Source organism: Sarcophilus harrisii, chromosome 1 (genome assembly GCF_902635505.1).
Source record: "Sarcophilus harrisii chromosome 1, mSarHar1.11, whole genome shotgun sequence".
Lineage (NCBI taxonomy): Eukaryota > Metazoa > Chordata > Mammalia > Dasyuromorphia > Dasyuridae > Sarcophilus > Sarcophilus harrisii.
Window position 1 is genome coordinate 170,744,054 of NC_045426.1, and position 25,284 is coordinate 170,769,337.

The 25,284-nt window shown below is 34.8% G+C and overlaps 1 protein-coding gene across 2 annotated transcripts; it reads left to right on the forward strand.

The window, feature by feature from the left end:
* Positions 1 to 923: 923 nt before the first annotated feature.
* On the forward strand, positions 924 to 22,458 carry LOC100933809 (survival motor neuron protein). Of its 2 annotated transcripts, none has more exons than XM_003762923.4 (9): positions 924 to 1,090; positions 5,795 to 5,866; positions 11,163 to 11,282; positions 11,715 to 11,912; positions 13,247 to 13,408; positions 15,262 to 15,333; positions 16,280 to 16,390; positions 17,730 to 17,780; positions 22,173 to 22,458. In XM_003762923.4, the coding sequence occupies exons 1-8, from the start codon at positions 1,022 to 1,024 to the stop codon at positions 17,775 to 17,777; spliced, it is 852 nt and encodes a 283-aa protein (XP_003762971.2). In that variant the 5' UTR covers positions 924 to 1,021; the 3' UTR covers positions 17,778 to 17,780; positions 22,173 to 22,458. The 2 variants fall into 2 exon arrangements, with proteins under 2 accessions (XP_003762971.2, XP_023354342.2); XM_023498574.2 differs by lacking the exon at positions 22,173 to 22,458 and adding an exon at positions 17,908 to 18,890 and having other exon boundaries at positions 954 to 1,090.
* The last annotated feature ends 2,826 nt before the right edge of the window (positions 22,459 to 25,284 follow it).

Below are 25,284 nucleotides of genomic sequence, written 5' to 3' on the forward strand. Positions count from 1 at the left end.
CCTAGACTCCACCTAGGGTTCCCAATAATGATGGCCAATAGCTGCCACAGTAGTTGAATGACTTTGTAGATCAAAAGAGCTCTGGAATCTTAATCCCAAGGCCACAGTTGCAGTTACTCGCATGAAAGTGATAACTGCACCGAATTGGATGAGATCACCAGGAAACACGGTATTGGAGGGAGAAAAGAATGGGGTCGAAGAACCCCGAGGTACACCGATTGTGAGGTGAATCCAGCAGAGAGAGAAGCAATGGTCTGGCAAGTAGGATAAGGGAACGGTTTAACAAACCACGAGGGAAGAAAAAGAGGCGTCGCAAGTATGACTGGGAAAAGGCCTTTAGAGTTAGCAGTTTAAAAGATCTTTGGGACCTTGGGTAGAGTAATTTGAGTCGATCTGGATGCCATGAAGCGAGGGGCTGAGAAATGTGTGAAGAAAGCGGAGACAAGGAGAGTAAGGTTGTTTTTGTTTCTCTTAAGTAGTTTGGCTGTAAAAAGAGAATGGCTTCGGGGACGGTGGGATCCACTGAAGACTTTAAGGATAGGAAAGTCAGGGTCAAAGTGAAGGACTGAAGAACAAGGAGGTAATGAATTCACGGGGGGGAGGGGGGGAGGGGAGAGAGAAGGAAATGGAATTGAAGACAAAGTGAGGGCTCTAGGAAGAGCGATGAGGTTACTCTGTTTGTTAAACTCAGTTCCAATAAGAGATGAAGTACAGTACTAACTGGAGAGTTAACAGTGGCACAGAATAGGTCGCCGGGTTTACCTTCCTTAGCCTCCCCTTCTCTAACCTCTTCTCCACACCCGCTAATGCCCCCGTTTCCCCTCCACTCCTTCAGTTTCCTTTGCGCCTACTCGGCGGTCTACTTCCGCTTTCACGGAAGCGGAAGCCGCGTGTCCTCTCCCTATCCGGCCCGCGTTCCCCATCTCTCCCAACAGCCTTAGGGACGGGAGGAAACTGTCACAACCGGAAGTCTCCCAGAGGCGGAGCCGAGCCGTGGAGCCTGCCCCTCGAGTCGCTCGCCATGGCTGCGTTAGGCAGCGGTGTCCGGGAGCACGAGGAGCCGGTATTGTTCCGCAGAGGGACCGGGCAGGTAAGGGAACCCGAGGCGGGGGGAGGGGGGCTGGGGGGTCCCGGGCTGAGTGAGGCCGAAGGGGGGGGGCATGCCCCGGGCACAGTTTTCCCCCTTGGGGACCAACGTGCTCCATCTTCCTCCCGCTTCTCGAGGCCGCGGTCGTCTAGGGAGGCGAAGGAGCCCGGAGCTTCAGCCTCGCGGCGCAGTGTCTGAGGCTCGCCCGGACCACCCTCCCGGGGAGCGCAGCACGTAGGAACGCTCCGGCGGAGAGTGGCCGCGGGGGACAGTCCTTCGGCTCCGCAGGCTTCCTGAAGGGCAGGTCCGCGGTGTTAGGTCTGGAGTCACGCAGGACACCCCCCTCCCTACATCCCCCGAAAGGGACACTCCGTGACTCTCGGGCCATTTTTCTTTCTCAGCTTCGGGCATTCTCACCGTCGTGTAACCCTCCTCCCCTCCGGCTGCTCCTCGATTCCTTCAGGACTTAGCTGAGAGGGCGCTCCCCTCCCCACTCCCCAGGGCCTTCTCCGTGATCTACCTCCCATTTCACCCTGCACAGTCCTTTCCTCTCTTTAGAATGGAAGCTCCTTGAGGACCAAGGCGCTTTCCTTATGGTGTCTGGCACAGAGCAGCTCAGCAAAAGTGTTTGTGGCTTGCCGAGGGGGGGAATGGGGGCAGCCTTAGGAATATTATTTGGCTCCTGCTCCTGGCTCATTCTGATCTGTTAGTTTGAAGAATTTCCTCAACTTTTAAATGAGAGTTGCAAGAAGCGACAGTTTTAAGGTTCTGTCCAACTGGAAATCTTAGGATCTTAAGATGCCTGCTGGTTACTGATCTCTTAGTGATAATGAATTGGTAATTATATGTGTTGGAGACAAGTTCTAGAGAAAGTAACAATTTTCCTATTTATTTACTTGTATGTTAGCATTTTACCTTTAGAAGTGGAGGAGAACTTTATGGATTACATCTAGTGGCCTTCCTCAGAAACTCCCGCTCTCTCCCATTTTTGCATGTGAGGAAAGAGAAGGTCATACAGGTAGCATCCAGCAGATCTAGGTTTTGAATCCACGTCCTCCTACTGCACATCTTCCCATCCCGTTGCCTTCACTGAAATTTTACTCCATCTAATCATTTCTTTTCTCTCATGCATATTCCTAATGCATATTGCATTAGATATTCTCCTGTCTCTACCCTGATACTGATTATGGAAATTTCCCCCATCATTCATTTCTTCAACCCTTGGATTTGAGTTTCTACCACCACTGGTCTCAGGAGATTAATTTCTCTTCAGGGTCTACAATTGTGTTCTTACCACTAAACTAGTGGCCTTTAGATTAGTTCTTACCTTCTATACATTTTTACAGCAGTTGATGCTGTAGGTCACCTTGTCCTTTATTTTTCTCTCATTCCTGGAAAGTCTTGGTTCTGCCACCTTTTTAAAGCTTACTTCCTTCATTGTTTCCTTCAGAATTCTTCACATTTTTCTCATTCTTTCATTTAAAATTCCCCAAGCAGTTTATTGAAACACCTACTCTATGCCTGACCCCCTATCTTGGTCTCTGAAATTCAAAGCCAAACAGGTTATGTTCTACGTGGAAATAACATGTACACAGATAAGTAAATACCAAATAAATACAAAGTAATTGAACTAAACAGAACACATATTCCACATGTGATTTGGTAAGTATAGTGTACGGCTGGACTGTGTTTCATTTGCACTTAACTGGGACTATGCTTCTGTCAGTGCAGCTTAAGATTCCACTAGCTCTTAGGCTGTCCAGTCACACAGTTGACTAAAATTAAGCTTTCAAGTTTTCTACCAACATCTTCATATCTTTTTTACGAAATACTTAATAGCCGTTATCTATCCTGTCTTTGTGAAGTGTTATATTGTTGTTTTAACCCAAATACAAGGTTTTTACATTGTCTTTGTTACATTTCCTCTTGATTTGTCCTTTAAGAATATCTCTGAATTCAGATTCTGTATCAAGTGTTAACTGTCCCTCTTGGCTTTGAATCATCTGAAAATCATCCTGTACATCTGTTCTTTTACCCAAATCATTAAAAAATCTTATTTCAAATTCATCACAAATTTTAGGGGCACTCCTCTGAAGATCTTCCAGAATGATAATGAACATTAACAACTACAGTGAGCCACTCAACAAGCTCTCAATACTTAATTGTATTAATTTCCCACAATATTAGTTTGAAAAACTTTCTATAGAATGCTTTGCTTTGCCTCCTGGCTTCAAGTTCCAGCTTAAATCTCACTTTCTAAAAAGAAGCCTTTTCAAACTCTAGTGCCTTCCCTCTGTTGATCATTTCCTACTTATTTCTGTATTTAGCTTGTTTTGTAAATAATTATTTGCATTTTTTCCTATTACATTGTGTACTCGAGGATAGGGCCTGTCTTTTGTCTTTTTTTTTTAAATATATTCCCCCCTAAACAGTCCCTGGCAGGCACACAGTAGGTACATAATAAATGTTTATTGGATAACTTTGCTAAAATAAGGATTTCTTCACATGAGTTCACATGATCTTCATATGGATGACTTCATTGTTTAGAATGATTGCTAATTGCTAATTGATTATTGGAATTGAAAAGACCAAGTTCGAATTCTTCCTGCCTCAGAAACTTACTGGCAGTGTGACCCTGGGAAAAGTCATTTAAAACCTCTCTCAGCAGTCTCTTCTTCTTCTGTAAAATGGGACCGATAATAAGCACCTAAACTCAAAGGGTCATTGTGAGAATCAAATGACCTAATAATGTATAGGGCTTAGCAACCTTGAAGTCACTATAAATGTGAGCTGCAACTTGTTACTTTCCCCCCTTGGTCTGTTTCTCTTAAATAAGATCTACCCTTTTAGAATGCTAATTCAGTCATGGATCTTCTCACTTCTCTGTTGCAGTTATTGAGCATATTCTTAATTATTGGTTATTGAGTACAACTCTTGGGGATCATTCTGCTCAGTAGCAAATGTTTATTAAAACAAGACATGGACATGGGCAACATAATATGCAAGGTGGCAAAGAAGAGAAAATGAATACAAAATTTAAGTCAGATCTTTTGCCCTTTCTGAAGCTACTTTTGTATTCTTTGCTCTTAGTCACTCATGGTGTCCTATTGATTGCTCTTGAAGAACATCAGGATTTTTCTACGGCTTTGTTCTTATTTCTAACTAAACTAGTTAAATTCCTCAACTTTTTTTTTTTTGGCTGTCCTTTCTAGATCCAGTATCACTGTGCTTTGGCAATGAATGTAGGCAGTTTAAAAAGCTTGACAGGAAAAAGAATACAGTGATAGCATTAAATAGCATGATCAAGATAAATTTTTAAGGATTGGGGAGCTTCTGAATATGTTATGCAATAATCAGTCACCAAGCATTTATTAAGAGCTTACAGTGTGCTGGGAAATACAGTGAAAAAGCAAAAACCAAAAACAATCTGTACCTTTAAAGAGGTTTACAAAAAGGTAGGAATCTGTCAATTGGGGAAAAAAAAACTGAAGATAAATGATTGATGGGGCTTAGCTCCTGAAGGAAAAGGAAAAGGGATCCTTTTCCTTCAGGAGCTAATAAGCCCCATCAATCATTAAATTAACAAATCATAAAATTTAAATTAAATTAACAAAATCATAAAAAATAAATCATAAAATTAACAAATAGGTTACCTAATCTTTGTGACTAAGGCCACATAGAAAGACTAGGAAAAGGTGTAGAGAGATATGGGGTTGTGGAAGGAGTAATAAAATTGAGGGCCCTAACGTTAGTCTTTATTTTGAGAATGCTCACAAGAGATTGTGCCTCAACTTTTGTAGGAGGTATATTTATTTGCTTGGGAAATAAGGTAGAAATCTTAGTAGAGAGTTTATTCCCTGGAATAAGGGATATTGAAAATTTTTTAATACTTTCTGTTTTTACATCTCCTACATTTTCCAGTATATTTCTTTTCTCCCAAAGAAATATTTTCTTGACATTTTAGTCGTTTTTTGTTTTCTGTTTTTAACTTTCCCTAGTAGTTTGGGAATAGAAACTAGAGATAACTGTGATAGGGGTAGCCCAAATGATTTAAAAATTAACATGGTACGATGAAGAAGGGGTGATAGATTCAGTACTGGACAATGCTATCTTTTTAAACTGTTACAATTCTGGGGTTAAGACTAAAGAAAGAAAAAGATCAGAATGGGGACTGATTGAACTGAGACACCAGGAAGAATAAAGGAACTAAGATTTTGATGGAGAAAGCTGGGAAGGAAGTGGAAAGATGAAAGGCTAGGAATTTGCATAGCCCCAAACTAAGCCATTTCCAAATCATACCACCATGTTTACATATTACCTTACCTACCCAGCTTCCCCCAAGACTACCCCTGGAACCCTCTTACCCTGGCACCCTTTTATATGTTTTTCCTATTAACTATGTAATTTCCTTGAGAGCAGAAACTGTGTTGCTTGCTTGTATTTATATCCCCAGCACTTAGCTCAGTAAATGCTATTGCCTTCATTATTTGACAGCCTGTTAACAGAAGAAAAAGTAGGATTGAAACCTACAGCTTTTAATCCCATAAAATCAGGGAAGACCTCACATCTTGGGAAATTCAGTTTTAAGCCAAATTTTACTTCTACTTAGTAATTATGTTGACTTTTAATACTAATTTTCTTTTCAGTTTTGGTTTTGAAAGCAATATAATTCACGCTTTAGTAATTTGTACTGTTTTTTTCCCTTAGAGTGATGATTCTGATATATGGGATGATACAGCATTGATAAAAGCATATGACAAAGCTGTGGCATCATTTAAGGTATTAAATGCTTGTATCTTTTTTTCTTATTTACCCTTGAATGTGTATTTGTAAATTTACATAGAAATCTTTATTTAACGGTTTATTGTACATGCTCCATCCCCATTCCCATACCTCCAATTCTTCGTTATAACAAAAGAAAAAAAAGTATGTGTAACATTAAGTATCTATACTCACCTACCTTTCTAGAAGTGAGTTTCCTCATCTCTTCTCCAAGACAAAAACTGGTCATTACAGTATTGTTTTGGTCATTACAGCATTCAGAATTTTCAGGGTAATCTGTGTTATTGTACTTTGTCTTCTTTATAGGCATTGATTTCTTATCTTTAATACTTGGCATTTTTAATGGTGCTACAAAATTTCAGCATTTTCAGCCACTTCAGGGGTCACTAAACCAGTTCAAACTTCCTCTCTACTCCCTTTATGAAAAGTCTGTTGGTCAGTGTAGTTTTTACATACTCTTGTATAATGATGATGGTAGTGGTATCTGGCATTTATATAGTGTGTACTATATGCCAGACACAGTGCTAAGCGTTTTTACAAATGTTATGTCATGTGATCATCATAAAAACTCTAGGAAGTAGTGCTATTATTATCCCCACTTTTCTTTTTCTTTTTTTAAACAGATAAGGAAACTGAGACAGACAGAGGTTAAGGGACTTATCCCAGATTTATGCAGCTAGTAAGTGTCTGCATCTGGATTTGAACTCGGGTTTTCATGATTCTAGACTTGGAACTCTTCCAGTTGCACCTAGCTGCCCCTTCCTCAAAATTTAAGACCCATCATTAATGTCATTTCCTTTTGGAAGCTGAAAAATTGTGACTCCCAACAACCAATTGAAAGCACAATTATTGAACTTTGCATTAACCTATCAGTAAAACTTGTAAAAATGTACTTCCTCCTTAGAATCTTTATCTTGCTTCAAGTTCCAGCTCAACTGCTGCTTCCTTGAAGCCCTTTTCAGGTCCCTCTTGTTTTGCATGCTCTTTTTCTCCCGTACGCACGTTCTTTCTCTCTCTCCCCCTCTTTTTCTCTCCCCTTAGATTCTCTACATATCTGTTCTATTATAACTCAACCCAGACCAACATGCATATAATGTGTATCCAGCATTTATATGCCCCAATAGAAAAGTAGCTCAAGGTCAAAAATGTTTTTCACTTTGGTACCAGGTGCCTGCTGTCTTGCATTTAGTATACCTTTTTTTTAAATTAGTATTTTATTTTTCTAAATATATGCAAAGATGGTTTTCAAATTTTTCTCCTCTCCTTCCCTTCTCCTATAGAAAGCAAGCAATCCAATGTAAGTTAAACATGTGCAATTCTTCTAAACACATTTCTATATTTATCATGCTGTGCAAGAAAAATCAGATCAAAAGCGGGGAAAAACTAGCAAACATGACAATAAAAGTGAAAATACTATGCTTTGATCCATGTTCAATCTCCACAGCTCTGGAAGGAATAGCATTTTCTTTTACAAGTCAATTGGAATTGCCTTGAATTACCTCTTTGTCCATCACAGTTGATCATCACATAATCTTGTTACTGTGTACTATTGTTCTTTCTGAAATCAGCCTGCTCATCATTTCTTATAGAATAGTAATGGAATTGTAAACATTAATAATTTCATAAGTTATTGCTTGTTCTTTTTTGTCACACTGTGCTGCAAGACCTATAACTTTAGTTAGCAATTAAGGGAGGCCAGTTTGAATTAGTGAAACATGGATTAATGAATTTTTAAAAAGAAATATTCTTTACAAACCATTCTCCAGTTGATAACTACTCAAAGTTTATGAACCTATGAACAGAGAATTTTCAGATGAAGAAATTAAAACCATTTTAGTCTATGAAAAAATGTACTAAGTCACTATTGATCAGAAAAATGCAAATTAAGACAACTCTGAAGTACTACTACACACCTCTTAGATTGGCTCAGATGACAGAAAAAGATTTGGAAAAGATGTGGGAAAACTGGGACACTAATACATTGTGGAGTTGTAAACTGATTTAACCATTTTGGAGAACACTATGGAAGTATGCCCAAAGGGTTATCAAACTGTGCATATACCCTTTGATCCATTGTCTCTACTGGATCTGTATCATAAAGATCATAAAAAAGGGGAAAAGACCCACATGTGCAAAAATGTTTTATAGCACCACAGTACTGGAAATTGAATGGATGCCCATCACTTGGGGAATGGTTAAATAATATGGTCCATTAATGTTATATAATATTATTGTATAAGAAGTGATCAGCAGGATGATTTCAGAAAGACCTGGAGAGATTTATATGAACTGATACAAGAGAACATTATACACAGCAACAAGATTATACAATTATCAATTCTGATGGAGGTGGGTCTTCTCAACAATTAGATGATTCAGACCAGTTCCAATGGTCTTGTCATGAGAGAGCCATCTGCACCCAGAGAGAGGATTGTGAGGACTGAGTATGGATCACATCATAGCATTTTTACCATTTTTGTTGTAAATTGCTTACTTTTTTTGTTTTTCTCATTTTTTTTTCTTTTTGATCCAATTTATCTTGTGCAGCATGATAAATGTGAAAATAAGTATAGAAGAATTGAACATATTTGACATATATTACATGCTGAATAAGGGAAGGGGTGGGAGGAAGGGAGGGAAAAATTTTGGGAACATGAGAGGCTAGAAATGAAAAATTTTATGTGTTAAAATACTAAGATCTCCCATTATACTAGCATGTGAAACCCAATGTTCTTATGGTGCAGTAATAATTCCATTTCATTTCGTGTTTCACAATTTTTCAACCATTAATAGTGTCCACTTTATTATAGCAACAACAAAAATGCTGCTTATTTTTCATATAAAGCTGTTCCTTACATTTGAAATATTAAGTTTTTAAATAATGTAAAATATTTATAAACTTACTATTCCAAATTTTTTTTTAAATAATCTAAAATTTTTATAAATGTTCTTAAAAACTCATTCCTGTTGTTCTTTTCCATATCACCTATCTTAACAGCAAAGTGAGGGGAGAAGTGGGTTTAAAAGTTCTTTATTTCACTGGTTATACCAGGAAAAGAATTCATAACCTGCTTGTCAATCTCCTGATAATTAGCTGCTTTTTTTTAGTTAAGCTGTTCTTCAGATAGCAAAACCAGACTGTCCTTCAGAAAGGACTTGGTGCCATAATTCCTTGGTAGAGCCTGCCAGACTTGGCACTTAGTTTTCATGATCTTCAAGGACACACAATTGCCTTTCATACCTCAGAATTGTGACATGAGGAGTGAATTACTCCTAGTAGGGAGCTAAAGAGAAAGGAAAAAAGAATTAATAAAGAAGGTAGCTCCAGAGATGAGTCCCAGAAGAATTTCAGCAGGCAGAGTTGAGGTGAAGCAATAAACAGGAAGTAAGCTATTAGGGGAAGGGAGGAGTTCATTTTTCCTGGAGAGAGGATGCTGGTATGTACATACACATGTGCTTGCATGAAATAATGAGGGTTTAGATTGGAAAAAATAAGAATTTAGACTTTTTTGGTTGACAGTGGAAAACCATAAGAGTTTTTAAATAAAGAAATGTTAAGATTTTGAAAAGGAACAATGATAAAGATATCAGAACTAGGATAAGAGTTTTTAAATAAAGAAATGGTAAGATCTTGAAAAGGAACAATGATAAAGATATCAGAACTAGGATAAGAGTATTGGCATCCATAAATCAGGGAAACAGGATCGTAAGCAATGTGAAATGGTTGTAACATTTAACCAGAACAGAAGCATATCTAAGTAAAAGGTCAGTAAATATGACAAACAGAATAATAATTTAAAGGCTAGAAAGGACCTTTATGGATCTTTCTCGTTGCATCCAAAGTCTAAAGTCATGCAGGGAGTAGAAAAAGTTCATCTCATTGCTTATTCATGTAGGATTCTTTATTCTATGCCACATTGCCTTGCCTTCAAGAGTTTAACAAAGTTAACAGTTAATTTTGGTGTAAAATGGGCAAAATTGTCTGTTTTGTGCTTTAGTCTTTGCCCTTCTGTGGCAAAAGATGTGTGCAAACCTGTTTGTGCATGTGAATGTGTTGGGTATATACTTCAGGAAGCTATATATATATATATATATATATATATATATATATATATATAAATCTTTGCTAGTTTAAAACTGCAATAAGACTTAGAAAAACATTCTTGTATATATCTTTTTATATTCTGCCTTTGAATTTCATAATGTTCCTTTTTTAAAACTTATTTTAATTTTGTAAGATTTCTTACTGACTTTGTAAATTACCTCCTAAATTCTTAGAAAATTAGAAGTAACTGGGCCTATATCCCAAAGAGATCTTAAAGGAGGGAAAGAGAGCCTCATGTACAAAAATGTTTGTGGCAGCCTTTTTTGGAGTGGCAAGAAACTGGAAACTGAATGGATACCCATCATTTGGAGAATGACTGAATAAATTCTGTAAGAATTGATCAGCAGGATGATTTTAGGGAAGCCTGGAGAGACTTACTAGAACTGATGCTAAGTGAAATGAGCAGAACCAGGAGATCATTGTACATGGCAACAATGATATTGTTATCATTATTATACAATATTCAATCGTATATTATACGATAATCAATTCTGATGGACATTACTCTTTCTAACAATGAAATGATTCAGACCAGTTTCAGTGATCTTGTGATGAAGAGTGTGTACACCCAGAAAGAGGACTGCAGGAACTGAGTTGGATCATAAGATAACATCCTCACTCTTTTTGTTGTTCTTTTGCATTTTGTTTTCTTATTAATTTTCTTTCCTTTTTGATCTGATCTTTCTTGTACAGCAAGATAGTTGTATAAATATGCTTACATATACTGCATTACTTGCCATCTAGGGGAGGGAGTGGGGGGCAGATGGGAAAATTTGAAACAAAAGGTTTTGGTAAGGGTCAGTGTTAAAAAAATTATTTGCAATATATTTTGAAAATAAAAAGCTTTAATAATAAAAAGAAAGAAAATTAGAAGTAGATAGATGTCTTATAGATCATGTAGTCCAACTTCCTGAAGGCAAATCACTTGCTCAGGGTGAAACAACTTGTTTCAGTGCCAACAAATCAAGATTTGTTGAGATGTTTGAAAGAACAGTTTAAATAGAGTGGTAGGGTAAAGAACATTTTATAATAAGTTTATTAATGTTGTTGTTTTTGTCCTGTTAATGAGTAAAATGATAAAGATGTGGAAACTTTCTGCTTTGGAGTGTGGCTTAGTAACCCATTTGTAAGAGATGAATGTTAATCTAAATGTTTATAAATAAGTAACATTTATGTTTACTTTGATAGAATGCTTTAAAGAATGGTGAAATTTCTGAAACTTCAGACAAACAAAAAAGTGCTGGACCCAAAAGAAAAAATATTAAGAACAGAAACAAGAAAAAAACTAATCCAGCGCCATTGAAACAGGTATTTAAAAACATAAAGTTGGCTTTTTTAATATGTTAAGTAAAATGAAATTGTCAATTGAAAAAGTCGTGCCTTTTTTTTAGCTCAACATACTTTCTGGCATTTATATAGTGATTTAAGATTAACAAAGCTTATATACATTGTCTAATTTGAACTTCACACTAATACTGTTTGTGCAAAAGTAATACTCTTATTTGAGATCTAGAAGCTTTTAATTTAAGCATAAAATTGCTTGCTCTTTTAGTATGTGTACATAAAACTCATGTGAGATTTATTTTTCAAACAGCTTCAGGAAATAAATTTTTAATTTTATTGATTGCTCCTAATTAAAATTATTGAGGGCTAATTGTTTTGATGATTTTTTGATGATATAATAGATAAAGATATATAATATGTAAATAAAAGTTTTTAACGGGTGTTGGTTTGTTGCAGTGGAAAGTTGGTGATGCTTGTTGTGCAGTTTGGTCCGAAGATGGCAACATATATCCAGCTACTATTGCATCAGCTGATCTGAAGAGAGGGACATGTGTTGTAGTTTATACTGGCTATGGAAATAAAGAAGAACAGAATTTGTCTGATCTTCTTCTTCCAAATAGCGAAGGAGTTCATGATGAAGAAACACTTCATGAAGTAAGAATATAAATATATAATTGCTTTAGAGATAGACCATTGAAGTAAGAATAAAACTTGGTTCTATGTCTTTTAACATCATTGTTTGAGGGGTAGCTAGATGGCGCAATGGATAGAGGACCTGACTTCAAATCTGGCTTCAGACACTTAATACTTTCCTAGATGTGTGACCCTGGACAAGTCACTTAACCCCAGTTGCCTCATTACAAAACATATATGTCACCTTTTGGTAAATTCAATTGATTGAGGTATACTGAAAGTTTTGTGAAGAATTAGAGCAATATAAATTAATATTTTTACATGTCAAAGATGCAGTATTTTTGTATGAATATATATTGCATTCCTAAAATGAAGTCTATGTAGATAGGAGTAAAAAAAATAAAAGTATATATTGAATTAAAAAAAAACAGTTAGGATCTGTATTCTTGGTACAAGCTATTTTGCATTTAGGTCAATCTGGTGCTTAAATCTATATTGCATATTAACTTTTTTTTTTAATAGTACTTTATTTTTCCAAATATATGTAAACAGTTTTCAATATTCATTTTGTAAAACTTTGTGTTCTAAATTTTTCTTCCTCCTTTACTTTTTCCCTCCCCAAAATGGCAAGCAATCTGATATGTTAAATATGTGCAATTCTTTTAAATATATTTCCATATTTGTCATGTTTTGCAAGATAAACAAACCAAAGGAAAAGAAAAAAACAAATACTATGCTTTTGATCAACAATAACAGTGAATCTCCATATCTCTCTCTGAATGTTGATGGCACTTTCCTTCCCAAGTCTATTGGAATTGCTTTGAATTACTGAATTGTGATCCCAGTTGAACATCACATAATCATATTGTTAACTGTGTACAGTGTTCTGGTACTATTCATTTTACTCAGCATCAGTTCACGTAAGTCTTTTCCAGGCTTTTCTGAAATCATCCTGCTCATCATTTCTAATAGAACAATAATAATCCATTACTTTTATATACCATAACTTATTCAGCCATTCCCCAACTGATGAGCATCCACACAACGTCCATTTCTTTGCCACTACAAAAAGAACTGGTACAAACATTTTTGCATATATGAGTTCTTTTCCCTTTTTTATTAACTCTTTGGGGTACAGGTCTAATAGTAAGACTCTTCAGCAGGTCAAAGGGCATGCAGAGTTTTATAGTCTTTTATATTGCAGATTTTTAAAAGCTATAATTATCATGCTTTATATAGCACTACAATTTACCAAGTTGCCAGTTTGAAACAAGATGTTGGCCTTAAGGTCTTCTGGCCATTACGTTAATTAGCAATTTTTCCATACTAAAACTAACCTTTTTTTTTTTTCCAAGAATGAAAATGAAAGTCAAAGTCAGTATTCAACAGATGAAAGTGAAAAGTCCTCCAGATCACCTGGAAGCAAACAGAATCGAATCAAATCCAAAGCTGCACATTGGAATTCTTATTTCCCTCCTCCACCACCACTTCCTCTCCCAGTGCCAGGGCTAGGCAAGGTAAGCATTGCCAACTGAGGAGTTGCTTGGTTATATGTGAAATAATGAAACTTTAGATTTAGAAGATAGAGAATTTTCCTTTGAAATATGATGCTAGTTTATTTGACTATGTGTTGGGCCTCTTTCACCTGCTGGGTGAGTCTACTGTAAAATTAATGAATTCAAAGAATAAAAAAGAGATTGAACAAGGTTGTATCCCTGGAAACTAAGAAAGATGAGTTAATGAAGAAGTGAATTATCTTAAGAATTATCAAGTCTAACTTTATTTGTCCTTTCCTGAAGGTTATGGACAAATAATACCCTTTAGAGGGTTATTGTGAAGATTAAATTTATAAAGTGCTTTGTAAACTGTTAAGTACTATATGAAAGCTAGTTGTTATTATTGTAAAACAACAGACCTTTTTATTGTAGTTGGACAGTGTACATTAATAGTCATGACAGAGGTCAATATGATCAAGTGTCATATTTTCTTTAGGTTGAAAAAGCTTAAATATTTGTCATTCTAATTAGTTAAGGCTGTGTAGTCAAAAAGAAGCAGCTAAGTGATTCAGTTGGGTCTGGAGTCAGGAAAGCCTGAATTCACACTTACAAGCTATGTGACATTGGGCAAGTCATTTTAACTTCTGTTTGACTTAATCCACTGGAGAAAGAAATGACAAATCACTCCATTATCTTTGTCAAGAAAGCACCATGAACAGTATCATCCAAGAAGTCATGAAGAGTGGGACATGGCTAAACAACAATGTAGCCAAAGACTTATGACCGGAAACAAAGATTTTACAATTATCCAAGCATTCAATCTAAGGAGTTTAGAAAAAAGAAATTATCTCCTATTAAATCATTTTAAAGTTTTTGTTTTGCTTGTTATTTAGATCTAGCCAGTATTGCTGTAAGAGTAGCTTTAAGTAGTAAATGCTTAACAAATGATTATTGATAGATAAATTTCCTTACTGGGAGTTCCATCAGTGAAATTTACAAGACCATAATAAACCAAAAACTCTTTTTTTTTTTTGTTATGAGCATTTTTATATCATATGAATAATGCTTACAGTGTGGAAATGCCCCCCCTCCCTTTTTTTTTTTATTAAGATAGGCAGATTAAGGCTTAAAATTATTCATCATGTGTTTATTTGAAATTCATCTTTTATTTTAAGGATATAAATTGCATTTCCTTTGAAATATAATCAATTGATTATATCTACATAGTAATCACTCCTAATTTATTAGGCAAAATCATGAAAATTGCAATCAAGCAGTAAAATAATGTGATAGACCATATATGATAAAAAGCAAAATGGTTTATTGCTGTCCCCTTTTTTTTTGGCCCTCTTATTTTGATTTTGAATGAAAACCAAAAAACACTAAAACAAAAACAAAAAGTGAAAGCAGCAAAAAAATTACCTGTCTTTTTTGAAGTGTCTCAATGGCATGAAGCTAATTAAATGGGTGATTTTGAGTTGAGTCGAGATTGCTAATAACTGTCTAGACCTACTGAGAGGAATAAATGTCATTTTAGAGTTAGGTTGCAGTATGGTGCTGAGCCTGGACTCAGGAAGTCCTGGGTTCATACCCAGCCTTACTAGTTGTGTGATCCTGGTCAAGTCATTCTGCTTTGATTTCCTCATCTGTAAAACGGGTATAATAATAGCATCTGTCTTCCAGAATTATTTTGAAGATTAAAATGAGGTAATATTTGTGAAGTGCTTTACAATCTCAAAGAACTAAATACTAATTATTATTGTTATTGTTAAAACAAATTTCAGATGCTATTATTTCATTTTGTTTTAGGACAGTTAGACCCTTTCATTTTGAAATTTCAATTTACTTTTCTTTTTTAAAATACTGCGTTGTAGCCTGGACTGAAATTCAGTGGCCCACCACCCTTCCTTACAGGCTGGCCTCCACCATTTCCTTCAGGACCACCAGTAAGTATTGATTTCAAATTAATCTGAACTCTTCAGGAGTCTTCCTAAAAAAAATTGAGTTTCATGAGTTATATTATTAAGTGAGTTTAGTTTAAAAAAAAAAAAAAAAAAAGCTATTTGAATTGTTTTAGGGCCAATTTGGCCTTGAAACCTCATCCCTGTTCTGCATTTCCACCTACCTTAGATAATTCTTGCTTCCCCAGTAATCTCAAATAGGTTTGCATTTTAATATTTCTTTAACCTAAAATAATGAATTTCTAAATGGTGGAGTGTCAGAGACAGACCAAAAGAATTTTGGGACAGGGAAGAACATGTTTCTTATATTATGGATTGTGTGGGATTGAATATGTAGGTTGGATGTGTATGAGGGGGCGGGAGGGTAGATGTGTAAGTAATCTTCTCAGACCAGCCCTGTGGTAAGTACATCTATCTCTCATCATAAGACAGTTTTTTTTTTTTTTTCCCCTGAGGCAATTGGGGTTAAGTGACTTGCTCCAGAGTCACACTGGTTGGAAGTGTTAGGTGTCTGAGGCCAGATTTGAACTCATGTCCTTCAGGGCTGGTGCTCTACCCTCTGTACCACCTAGCTGCCCCCACAATTTTTTTAGTAAGAAGAAAATATTCAAGATTCTGTTCTGGTTAATTAATTCATAATCTTAGATCATTCTTAGTTCAATATAAATTAAATAATGGAGGTTTTTAAAACACTATTTTAAGAAATCATTTTTATTAGTCTTTGTTCTTTCTGTACTTAGAAATAATCTTTTTCATTTTAAATTATTCTGTGGGTTTATTTTTAGCTGGTTTCTTTCCTAAATACTCTTTAAGTTAATCTTTATGTAAAGAAATGCATGCAGCAATAAAGATGCTATTAATTATGGAAACGGACTTTCATCTATCACTTTTTCCTTATTGTCTCTAATAATAAGTATTTTGCCATTTGCAGTTGATTCCCCCACCTCCTCCCATGTCTCCTGATTCTCCTGAAGATGCTGATGCTTTGGGAAGTATGTTAATAGCCTGGTACATGAGTGGCTATCATACTGGTTACTATCTGGTAGGTGACAAACCTGCTCCTTTACTTGAATGCTTCTTCTGTAGACATAAAGCTTTCTTGTCTGCAGCTGCAAAGAGATTTTTGTTATTGTCTGTTATGTAAGTTCCTCTTCTGAAGGTTTAGGACAGCCTAGTTATATGTTTTTAAGCTAAATACTTTCAGGTTATTTTTCTTATAAATGATTTTGTTTATTAAAACTGAAATTAGTGTTATAGTTTCCTTATAACTCATTTAAAAAATGAAAATACCTTTAAATATAAGATTAGTCAATTTTCTTAATAGTTAAAATTCTTTATATTATGTTGGGGGTTTTTGTTTGTTTTTAAGCATAGCATATAAAGTCCTCAGAGATCAGAGATGAGCTTCTATGGAGCTATTACAATGTTGTATAATGTAATAAAGGAGCATTCAAATGTTGATTATGTAAAAGGAAAATGGTACTACTGTGACAGTGGGATTAAAGGTAGTGCTAAAACAAAGTTGGCTGAGTAACGACCAATTTAAATGTCAGAGAAAAATGAGGAAGTTATCTTTCTCCTTTCTGGGAGATTTGGAGGATTGTAAATGTTTTTCCTTCTTACTAGAAAGGTCTTATTATTACTAGAGGGGTAGGAGCGAAGGGGATGGGGTGAGATCATGTAGAAATAATTGTAATGACTATTTCAAAGTCCAGTTCTTTTTGTGCAGCAAAATAGCTATATGGACATATATACATATATTATATTTAACATATACTTTAACATATGCCTTACTGATAGGGGATCATTTTGGTTTCTATCTAGGCACTCATTGAATCTACTCAATTCTGTTTAATAGTCAAAATCCAGCAGTTTTTTATATGTTTCCAGTTCTGTTTTAGCTGCTATACCCCTAAATCAGGATAGAGCAAAATCTCTACTTTGCTGCCCAATCCAATCAGTAGGGTTGTCCAAAACAATTAGCTATTAACCACATATTTGTAACCCTTGACTAGCAGGAAAACCAAAAGGCAAATTGGTCTGGCATGTGTATTAATACTTTCTGTAACACTTGGCTGGATTGCCAAGTAAATGGATTTGTTTCCAAAACTTTTCTCCATATCATCTCCCTGGCATGAAGATAAATTAATTCATTTATTAATGTTGAAGTCACCTAGTTGTTAAGTTACTCAGAACATAAGAATGAATAAGGCACAGGTCTTTATTTTAATTGGCTGACAGTATGATTGGGAAATGACCACAAAATAAATTAATATCTGAATGCATAGAAGTACAGATAAGTATTTTGTGTTGATTATCAAGTTAATAGTTTTATGAAGCTAATGTATATTCTCTTTGTAATATTTTTGTCTTTTCTACAGGGCTTAAAACAACATCAGAAAGAAGGAAGGCATCAGCACTTCAATTAAGGAGTAAGTCTACCACTGCTACAGTAACTTATCATCTCACTTTTCTTAAATATACCTATTTTTGTTAAGTTGTATTGAAATAAATTTTGAAAAAAATCAGATATTTTTCTATTCCTTTTCAAAATGAAAGGTGCATCATAGAGGAAAAGATATGAACCTAACACTAGGGGACAGCTGCAACTATTAAGGATGTGACCAAGCCTCTCTTGATTCTTGTTTGCTGGTTGTTTATTCATGTGTATGTATCCAAGTAAAGCGTAAGCACAAAGAAAATAAATAAAAATATATTTTAAAAAATAAAAGGTCACAATAGAGAAAAAAGACTGAGGAGAAGAGTACAAAGTGGGCTTATCAATTGATGTTTTGTTCTCCGCATCCTGTTTTTGAGATTTTTTTTTTTTAAAAAGTTTAATTCTTATTTTTTTTTAAAATGGTTTCAACATAAGAAAGCTACTTCTTTATCCTCTTAAGTGGTCAATGATAAATGTTTAATTGGTGAATTAATTCTGTGTATTTATATGAACTTTTTGGTGATAGTTTCTTGAATTTCTGACTATGGATTCATAAAAAATACATAATTATATACTATTTTGCATTATGGGGAGAGGGAAAGAGCATTGAAACTGTTTTCAAGTTTTTGGTGGTTAGATATTATGACTTTCGATGAGTCATTTAAAGCTTCTCTGAGCCTTATTTTCTCATCAGTAGAATGTGGGAGTTGGTCCAGAGGGCCTAAGATGATCCCTTCCACCTTGATATAACTTGTGCTATGAGCTTTAAATTTCCTGAAGTAGAAATTACTTCCAAATCTAGTCCTTTCCACTATATAACTCCCTACCCACTGTAGGGTAAATATTGCACAATTTCATACTTTTTTTAGACTGACTTATACAGACAGAATTCAAATTCCCCACCTAAAACATTGAAAGCAACTCTCACCAGAACTTTCAAATCATTTTCCAGAAATCAAACTTGAAGGATGTATGAAGCTCTGGATGTCACCAGTAATGCTAATAAACCAGGCCTCTGGCAGAGGATAAGAAGAGTTGAAAGCCATGATAGAATGAGAGAAAGTAGTTCAGCAAAAGAGAGGGAAAATTGAGTTTGGGGAAGTGACCACCAAAAAAGGGCTTGATGGTCAGTGTACATTAGTGCTGTAGCTTGCTTACTACCCTGTAGATTTTTTTTCATATCCAGATTCATTACCGAGAGGCTTTGACATCAGCTTTGTTCTGTCTTCAATTCATAAAAACTAGGAATGAGATTTCCAGTGTTTTCATTAAAATATAGTACACACACAAAACATGTTTCATGGAATTTCTTTTTAACAAGGTTACTACTGTAGGACTAGTTGCTTCTTTAAAGTGGTTTTCACCTTGAATGGGTGCAGCCGTAAGAAAAAGAGGCAACATAGTATGTTGTGTGAGAACAGTGGTATGGTCATTGGAGAATCTGGCTCTGCTACTTGATGTCAGTATGATGGGAAGCAAGTTACTTAATTTCTCTGGTCTCCATCATTCTCCCACAAAGTGAAGGACTTGTCTACGTGATTTATTAGTGATGATGATAATTTGAATTTATTTTAAAAAAAAAACCAGTTCCTTCATCTCATTACAATGGATGACTGGAATATGAGTCAAGCCAAAGTTAAAAAACTAAAGTATTAAAGCTTGACTCAGAGGTCATCTTGAATCACTGGATACAATTACCTTGGTTTCCTCCAGACACAACACACTGAGCAATAAAAATATCAAAAAAAGTGTTGCTGAACTTAAGAGGCCCACTTGTGCCCTGAATCAAAGCTGAACTGGAAGAAGCTGATGAAGCTACAATACCATATAATTTATTTATTTAATTTCACATATCTTGATGTGAAATTAGGTTTGGAATCATGAAATGCTCCGTAACAGACATGTAAAGTTGCCGAATAAAAACTCACACAGTAAAACTAAGATGAATATTCTGGGGTCAAAAAGGAGAAAGAGGATCAGTACACATTCACAGAGTGCATGAAAAAGGGGTTTCGAAAAACTTAAGAGAAATACCTCAGAATAAATAGACATTATTTCACCAAGCAATGGAAGAGATTGTAAGCCAGTGCACATCATTGGACTTTAAAGATGTAACTGAAAGTAACTATTATAACAAAATGCTGAGAAAATTGGAAAGCCGAACTAGGTTTGGACCAATTCCTCATGCTGTATATCCAAATGGATAATCAGTTTTTCTGTTTCTCTCACATGCATGCACCCATGGACAATTCTGGTTATATAAAATTATATTTATTCTATATAGAAGTTTTTACACAAGCAAAACCAATATAGCCAAGATTAAAAGGGAAATAGCTAACTGGGGCAGCTAGATGGCATAGTGGATAGAGTGCTGGCCCTGAAGTCAGGAAGACCTGAGTTTCTCAGACACTTAACATTTTCTGGCTGTATGACCCTGGGCAAGTCAACCCCAATTGCCTCAGCCAAAAAAAAAAAAAGGTGAAAAAATATTTGCATCGTTTCCCTGATAGGAGTTTCATTAAGGAACTGATCAAATTTATAAAAGAGTTGAGAGATGGACAAACAATAATGAATAGTCAGTTCTCAATAGAAGAAATCTAAGCTATCTTAAGAATATGAAAAAATTATCTGAAGATTCTGGGGTCAAAAAGGAGAAAGATTAGAAGAAATTAAATTAGAAGAAAACAAATCAACTCTGAAGTCCCGTTTCCTGTCAGATTGGCAAAATTGATCAAAAAAAAGGAATAAAAGTAGGAGTGGCAGGAAAATGAGCACTGTAGGTGGTACCTGAGTTGTTCTAGCCTTTCCAGAAAACAATTTGTTAGAAAATTTTATAGACGCTTTTACCCATAAATACCATTATGAGGCCGTCTGGTTCCCCAAGGTAATCAAAGAAAAAGGTCTTGCTTACAAAAATATAGTAGTTCTTTTTGTAGTGGCAAAGAATAGGAGACCAATTGTAGCATTACAAATCAATGGTGGAATCACTTAATTACAGCAAATGAATGTAATTTAATACAGTTGTCCTGTAAGAAATGAAGAATGATATCCACAGAAGGAACTGATTGTGTGTGAACAGATTGAAGCATACTCTTATTTTTTGACTTTTTTTTTTAATAGTAATAGCTATTTTTACTTGTCAAAATGCATGTAAAGATAGTTTTCAACATTCATTCTTGCACAACCCTGTGTTACACATTTTCCTCCCTTCCCCTAGACAACAAGCAATCCAATATAGGTAAAACGTGCAATTCTTCTAAACACATTTCCATATTCATGCTGCACATAATTTTGGGTTTTTTTTAGGGTGAAAAATCTGTGTTCTTTGCGTAACTTCATATGTGGTTTCTTAATAGGTGGGGAGTGAGGAAAAGGGGGAGAATCTGGAACTTAAAAGTTTTAAAAATAAATGTAAAAAATTGTTTTAAATGTAACTGGAAAAATATTAAATAAATTTTTAAAATAATTAAAAGGGGAATAATAAGTTTTTAAAAAGAAATGAAGAAAGAAATCATGTCAGAGCAACCTGAGAATTATTTGAATTAATTGATGCAGAGGGAAGTGAGCAGAACGAGAATAGTTTGTACTATTAACAATGACTTTGTAAAGAAAAATAACTGAAAGATAGTTCTGATCAATGAAGTGAACAAGCATGATTCCAGAGGACAGATGATGTACAAATACCCCCAACTCCTGAATGAGAAGAGAGATTTTCAAGACTTGGAACAAGGGACATTTTTGGACATGGCAATATGGGAATTTATTTTGCTTCATTAGGTGTGTGTTTACAAATATTTTCCCTCTCAAAAACAAGAAGGCAAGGGAAAGAAAAGAAATACATGCCTATTAATTGAAAATAATATTTAATTTTTAAAATTCAACTATATGTCATTTTATCTACCTGTACAATTGTTCATAAAATATTAAATATAAAAGATGAGCAAGTTAATTACTTGTCTCAGGATTTTTTGTATTTAGTTGAGAAAGATGGGAGGAACAAGATGATAAGTGTAAATTGCTGATATTTTTGTTTAAAATCTTAGTTCACAGAACATCTTTTTTAATAACTGATGAATTTGATATTGTTGCTTCAAAATAGTTTTTAATTTGGAGGTTTAAAATATATCTTTTCATATTCTTGCTTGTTTCTTTCTCTATCCTTAAGTTCTAGAAAAATAAAGATTTAAATTAACATGCTAAAAAAAAGAGCATTATGAACTCATCATTATGTACTCATCTGCTGGGAAACTTAGCAAGGCTTATATGTCTCATTTATCCATGTCTTTATTTGTCCCACTAAAGTTTGATAAGAAAGGGGGGGGAGGCTTTATAAACAAAGATAATTGATTGCATATTATCTTTTCTTTCTTTCTATTAAATTCAGGTACAAATCTCTCCCAAGGAGAGTGGTATTTTATCCTGTCCTGGTTGTGATGAACAAAATTGGTTTTCCCCCCTCTAAGAAGATTTGACTGGAGAGCACAATTCTTTGTATAATTGTTGAATATGTTTTAATGTACACAAATTTTTAATTTCCTAATCAGCAAAGTATATTTAGAAAAAAGGATGTTTGAATAGTTGAATAAAAGTGAGAATGTGAAAGTCCTTTTTAAATGTTGAAAACTTAGTCAACTTTATTACTGATGTCAATAAAAGTTTTACTTTTCAAATTTTGATTTTTTTAAGAACACTATGTGCTAAAAATCTAAAACCCATATTTTGAACAAAATTTGTATTTAATTATGAATGTTCAAGGTGTTTTCTGCCCTAACATTTTATGGTCACCCATGTAAGAAATTAATGGTAGGTCCTCTTGAATATCAACATTCTCGCTGTACTATGCTTTCTTGTGCACCTTCTATTTCCTCCAACATAATGTCTTTGTATCCCTAGCATCTTGGATTTGGATTTTTTTTTATCCAAGGTTCCAATCAATGAAGACTCTCAAAAACTTGAAAACTTTTCTTTCATTGAATCAGTGTTAGAGAAGATGGATGGAGAAACTTTCAAATACTGGACAATGTGCCAAAGTTAATTTTCTTTGGGATGTGAACAGATTCCTCATAAATTTAATTAAAGCTCAAGTTAATTAAAAGTTAATTAAAGCTTTAAGTTAACTTTCAAGTCTTTAATTTAGTGTTTCAATACTACCTGCATTTGTAGATCTTGTCATGTATTGATGATTTATTGATAAGGATGTCAAAGTGCTCAGTACTATGAAAGAATAATACCTTCAACATTTGATAATTTTCCTGGAGATGGAAATTTTCACATTATCTAGTCATAGAGAAGCAGAATATAATGAAAATTCATTTTATGTCATTCCAAAGAACTAGTTTTTCCAGAAAGAACATATTTTTGAGTATTATTTCTTAAATTATTTAATATCTTTTAGATTACAGAACATTTAAGTATATGTTTTGAATCACTGTTTCTGTCCCAGTCTCCCCACCAAAGCCCTGCTCTTAAAATGGCATGCTTTTTTTTGTCTTGAGGTAGATTTCAGTACATTTTTAAGGAAACAATATAGTTATGAGAATCAGCTAGGAAAATTATAAAATCTTTGTTATGGGGTTTTTTGAATTATGGCTAATCACAGATAACATCAATGTAGGTTACAGAGAAATCTTTTTAATGCATTTTGCTGCAGGTAATTAGTGAGCTAAGCCACTTCTTGTACTAGACTTAGAAATAACAGCTTTAAAACTTTATATTAAATGCATTTATATAAAGAGCTTCTTTTATTACCTAGATCAAAAAGAATATACCAGTAAAATTTGGAGAACACTGCTTGATACTTGTTTTCATAGTAAAGGCTTTTCATTTGATACTTAATGGGAAAGCAATATTTATACACTAGGATTTAAGCATTGCTTGCTAGCTTTTCATGATATAAAAACTCTGAAAATTTAAGTTATCATAGCCTCTACATTTAACCTACTAGAGCTTGGTTTGTTTCATTTTGAAATTTCCTATATTTTCCACTAAAAATGAACAAGGTTAAGTTATTCAGAAAGTAGGGACTGAGTAACTTGCTCTACACTCCTCTTCTCCAAGTGTCACATCTATTCTGCTTGTTAATGTTTGACACAAATCATTTTTCTCATTTTCTCATTGCCTCAATGAAATGTAATTATGTCCAATGGAAAGGTGAATTTTTATTTCATTCACCAACAGGATCTTGATCCCTAAAACATACCACCATTAAATACCATTCCTATTGTCTTTATACCATACAAGTTTATTTAATATTTTTGACTTTGCTTTGTTCTTTATGGCCAGACTTTCGCTCCTGTAAGCTAACTGGTTGTATATTTCTTGGATGACCCAGGAATGAAATTCATTTCATGGTATCAATGATGAAATAAAAAAGTCTGCTACTTCAATTTGCCCAAAAACTAAACATACTAATCTTGCCAAGTAAAAATAAATTTGCAAATAGCATTTTTTTCCACAAAAAAACTTTGATGATCTATTCATACTTTTCCCATCTGATACCATGGTATCAAGCTCCATGACTTTACTATGGAAAAACCCATAGGTCATAATAAACTTTCTTCTTTACCAGAAAAGGCTGAAAGTTTGGAGAGAGATGGTTTTCTTACAGACTATAGGATTTTATTTCTGTACTGTGTAAATTGGAAACACTACTTCACATTTGGTCTAGCAGAGCAGGTACTTTGGTTTAAAGAAAAAATTACTTCCATTAGTCCATTATTCAGACTTCAGGAAGAAAAGGACTTGAGGGTGAAAATGCTTTGAGGGTTATTGACCAATGTTTTGCTGTTTGATGTAAGGTAGGATGAATTCCTCTAAATTATTTTTAAAAATTAAAGTTTGCTAAAACAAATTTTTCTTAGTGTGCTTCCTTTCTTTCCTCTACCAGCTTCTGCCTAGGTTATACATAGTGCCTCCCTTCTCCCCGCTCTGAATTTGGAAGCTTAGAAAAGTGAGACAGGTTCAACAGTACTTATGATCATGGCATGACTGGTGACCAGGTCAGGAATGGAAGCCAATAGGAAATGGAAATGGCATTAAATGGGAGGCCATTAGCCATTTATCTTCAATGGTAATTGATCTTACAAATATACTTGATCATATCACATACCCCTGTCCTCAATAAAATCTAGTGTCACTCATCTCCAAAGTCCTTCATAATTGACCCTTTTCTTCTCTCTTCAGTTTTCTTATCCCTATTTATATCTCCCCACTACATACTCCAAACTAGGAAATACTCATCTTGCTTTTCAAAGGGGATTTCTCTCACCCCATCCCACATTTGTTGGTTCCATTTTCGCCAGCTCACCCTGAATGCGCTCATCAATTCTGGCTTCCTTTAAAATCCCAACTTTTAGAAGAAACCTTTCCCTATTTTCTCCATTCTTGTGCCTTCCCTCTGTTGTTTCTAACTCATCCTAGATGCAACTTGTCTGCTGATAGTTGTTTACAAGTCACTCTCATTAGACAATAAGCTCTTTCAGAGCCAAGATTGTTTT